This window comes from Nestor notabilis, unplaced genomic scaffold, assembly GCF_000696875.1.
Source record: "Nestor notabilis isolate BGI_N333 unplaced genomic scaffold, ASM69687v1 scaffold20789, whole genome shotgun sequence".
Classification (NCBI taxonomy): Eukaryota; Metazoa; Chordata; class Aves; order Psittaciformes; family Psittacidae; genus Nestor; species Nestor notabilis.
In genome coordinates, this window is record NW_009944338.1 from 1 (window position 1) to 4,159 (window position 4,159).

The 4,159-nt window shown below is 60.9% G+C and overlaps 1 protein-coding gene across 1 annotated transcript in view; it reads right to left on the reverse strand.

Annotated features, from left to right (window-relative positions):
- Positions 1-665: 665 nt before the first annotated feature.
- The window catches only part of TNK2 (tyrosine kinase, non-receptor, 2), a gene marked incomplete at its 3' end in the record, with an annotated part of 3,934 nt that continues 440 nt past the window's right edge, over positions 666-4,159 (reverse strand). The window contains exons 3-8 of the mRNA XM_010022391.1: positions 2,392-2,604; positions 2,150-2,302; positions 1,682-1,959; positions 1,480-1,606; positions 1,241-1,387; positions 666-882 (exon numbers count right to left, since the gene is read on the reverse strand). Coding sequence (XP_010020693.1) covers positions 666-882; positions 1,241-1,387; positions 1,480-1,606; positions 1,682-1,959; positions 2,150-2,302; positions 2,392-2,604 — 1,135 coding nt within the window. The remainder of the gene's footprint in view (positions 883-1,240; positions 1,388-1,479; positions 1,607-1,681; positions 1,960-2,149; positions 2,303-2,391; positions 2,605-4,159) is intronic.

Consider the following 4,159-nt stretch of genomic DNA (forward strand, 5'->3'; position numbering starts at 1 on the left):
GACTTAACGGTGGGGAGCAGGCCCCGGGAAGGGGGAAAGGAAGGGGGGAAGGACAGAGCCCTTCTCCTTTCTCCTCAACCCCCGCAGCTGGAGGCGGGGGCAGCCTCCCGTGTGCCAGTGGGGCAAAGGGACACTGAGCTCTTTCTGGGGGTCTCCGCTGTCCCCATGCTGGAAGGGACTGGGCACGTGCTGGGATGGGAATGTGGGGACCAAAGGTCCCCCCAGACCACAGGTCACCAGGGCAGTGGAAGGGGGTGGCCCTGCCCTGGGTGGAGTATCAGAGCCCACAGCGCAGGGGGTGACAGGTCACGCCACCGTGGTACCGAGCTCCCCAGCATCTCTCCCGGCACAGTGGCAGATCACCACCGCTATCAGTGGGGGCACCCGGTTTCCAGGGGCAAGGCCAGGGCAAACCTAGAAGCAGGCAGGGTGAGTCAGCGAGTGGATGGTGCGGGCAGTGCAGGCAGGGCTGTGTTGCCCATAGGCATTGCTGTCCCCACACACCCCAGTGGCCCCACATTGCTGTGCTTCCTGGGGCACTGCACGCCTCCCAGGGCAACAGAGCAGCTCTGCCTATCAATGGGGTACGTGGCCAGGTGTGCTGGGGGGGCAGACTCCCCCTCCCCATCCCTGCTCCACAGCTCTGCCAGTGCCCCCCATCTCACCATTCTCCCTGTCCCCACGCAGGCTGGCCAGCCTGCGGCCGGCCCACAGGGCACGAAAAACCTTCAGTGCAACACCTGGCACCGCTACCGCGCAGTACATGCTCTCCCACCCTGTGCAGTACCTGCCCTCGATGACTGTGATGATGTCGTTCATCTGGATGTGCAGCTTGTCGGGCTCCTCAAAGTCCTGCAGCGCTCTCATGTCGGTGGGCTGGGCCTGGGGGAAAAGCAGGTGAGAACATGGGGATGCAAACCCCCACATCCATCCCTGCCCTGTTTTGAGGTTAGCTGCAGCCTCATGTAGGGGAGGGCAGAGGAGCCCCAAAAGTGGGCAAGAGACAGCATCACCTCTCCAAGCCCCTCCTCAGCTGTGACACCCCTGGGCTGGACAAGGGCAAAGTGGTACCCAGGGACTTCCCGCTGTGACCACATCATTGCCTGCCACCTCCCAGCCTGCAGGGCTGCCTGGGCTGAATCCCCCAGTGTCACGTCCCGCCTGAGGATGGATGGATGCTGAGGGGAATGCTGAGGGGAAGGGGGTGCTGGAGCCCCTGTCTCCCTCCCTGTGCACCCACCTCCACCAAAAAGTCACGAAGGGCCACGAAGGTAGGTCGGTCCTCAGGCTTATGTGCCCAGCACTGCAGCATGACATTGTAGATGTCCTGGGGACAGTCCTCAGGCCGTGGCAGCCGCTCACCCTCTTTGTCTATCTTGTGCAGGATCTGCAGAGCAGTGAGTACTGTCAGGGGTTCCCAGGTCCCCCCCAACCACTGCCAGAGTGAGGGAGGGGATCAGGTCCCTGCTGTGTAGTCACCTGGCTGCCGTTGAGGCCAATCCAAGGCTCCTGCCCATAGGTAAACATCTCCCAGAGGGTCACCCCAAACATCCAGGTGTCACTGGCATGGGAGAAGGTGCGTGTCTTCAGGCTCTCGGGAGCACACCTGCGTGGGTAAGGATGTGAGCATCAGAAGGCAACAGGCGGTGTATCCCCAGGTCCCCCCCTCCCCAGAGCTCACCAGGCGAAGGGGACCTTGCGATGCTCCTGCATCACGTAGTGGTCATCATTTTTGGGCAGGGCCCGCATCAGCCCAAAGTCCCCGATCTTAACTAGCTCGTTGGAAGCCAGCAGGATATTGCGGGCAGCCAGGTCACGATGGATGAAGCGCTTGGACTCCAGGTAGGCCATGCCCTTGGCCACCTGGATGGCATACTGGCAGAGGGTGGAGATGAGGAAATGGCCCTGGTTCTTCCGCAGGCGGTCCAGGAGGGAGCCCAGCGGGGCCAGCTCTGTCACCTGGGCCATGGGGTAGGAACAGCAGGTTGGTCAGGCCAGAGGCACCCTGGCTGGGCTGGTTTCCAGCCTTCTTGTGCCCCACTGGGGATACCCATAGAGGACTCAGGGTATGGATCCAGGCTTTGCTCACCCCCGCATAGAGAACCCCCACAGGGTACAACGGGGGTCAGCCCCATCCTCCCACACTCACCATCTTCATCGGGTGGGAGAGCACTACACCATAGAGACGGATAAGGTTCCTGTGGTCCAGAGAGTGCATGGCGTTCACCTCCCGGATAAAGTCATCCAGTGCCTCCGGCTGGCTCAGCACATCCGTCTTGAGACACTTCACTGCCACATCCAGCTACGGCCAAAGCAGGGATGAGCCCCAAAGCATCTTCCCCCCGGGTAGTCCCACTGCCTGGCTCACCCTCCCAACGAGCAGCCCCTCACCGTCTTCCCAGCAGGCGTGCACCACTCGCCGCGACGCACAACGCCGAAGGAGCCATCACCCAGCTTCTCAAAGATGGAGAGGTCCCGCTCCCGTACAAGGCAGGTAAGAGAGTGCTGGCCCCCAGCTTCAGGGGGCGGTGGCGTGGGGGGCTTGCGGAAGGTGCTCTGTGGCTGGGGTGGCAGCTCCGACTCAGGGCGCTTCCCACTGAACACCTGCAGGACATGGAAGCAGGTGAGACGTGGGCATGGAGGTGCCCCAAGTCATTGTGTTTGTGAGTGAGCTGTGCCAGGGTGACACCCTGCCTGGCCTGTACACTCTGGAACCTAATGATGACCCCTAACTAGTGATTACCCAGGGCAGGCTGGCTGCAGCGCAGGCTCTGCTCTTCCAGCTGCCTGCACACTGAGCTGTGATTTGCGTGGAGGGAATCATAGAATCACAGAATAGTTTGGGTTGGAAAGGACCTTAAGATCACGTAGTTCCAACACCCTGCTATGGGCAGGGACACCTCACACCAGACGAAGTTGCCCAAGGCTCTGTCCAGCATGGCCTTGAACACTGTTGGGGATGGAGCATTCACAACTTCCTTGGGCAACCCATTCTAGTGCCTCACCACCCTGTTGTAGTTATAACTAACCTGAACTTCCCCTGCTTAAGTCTGAACCTGTTACCCCTTGTCCTGTCACTACAGTCTCTAACGAAGAGTCCCTCTTTGGCATCCCTGTAGCCCCCTTCAGGTACTGGAAGGCTGCTACGAGGTCTCCACACAGCTTCTCTTCTCCAGGCTCAACAGCCCCAGTTTTCTCAGCCTCTCACAGCAGCCCTGCAGCAGCTCTCCAGCAGCCTTGTCAAACCAGGCTGGTAGCTGGAAGGCCCTGGGCATTCCTTGGCCAGGCTGTGACTACACGATGTGCCTGGGCACAAGGCCAAGAGAAACCTCCAGCTTGGGCCGAGTATGGTGACACATCCCTACGGCAACGTGGGCCTTGCAACATGCACTGCCGCCACTGCCAGGCCAGAGGAAACGCGAACAGGCTCTCCCTCCATCTCCCCCAGCCAGGACTGATGATGTGCCAGGACCAGTGACGTGTCCCACGGCATGGGGTCTATCCCATCCTCAGAAGCCAGGACCTGTGTGGGGTGCACAAGGGTTGGGCCCAGCATGTGGCTGGGGTGGGAGGTGGCATTTCTGTGCCCAGTGTGAGGCTGAGCAGCCTTCTATTAAAAGCCCATCCTGTCCGCATCCCATCCCAGATGAGTCACACAGGGAAGAGGCTGCAACCCAGCGCCCAGCTGGCAAATGCCCTGCTCTTTTGGGGGTGCAAGGTGACAGGGACGCCATGGTGGCAGCAGCACCAGCTTTGGATGAGATGGCATCAGGGGCATACGTGAGCATCGTGGGGTTCCCTGGCCTGGCACAGCTCCAGCCTGGCAGGCAGGGTGCCAGGCAGCATTGCTGCCTACAGAGCTGGCTGGGATGAGATGCAGAGGCTCTGTGGCTCGTTAGCTGCAAATTAGCTTCCTGGCAAAGAGGCAAGTAACGCGAGGGGAATGAATTTCCCAAGTGCCGGGGAGGCAGGGACATCCATCACTGGGAAGTGATACAGAAGACTGCACAGGAGGGGGGCACACGCTGGCAGGGTCACACTGCAGGCAGGGCATGCCTCACAGGGGCTTCTGCCCACCTCCCTGCCATCCCCCAGGGACTGGTGACATGGGGAAGAGCCAGGCATTGTGGAAAAGCATGGGGAGAGGTCCGGCTCCTCC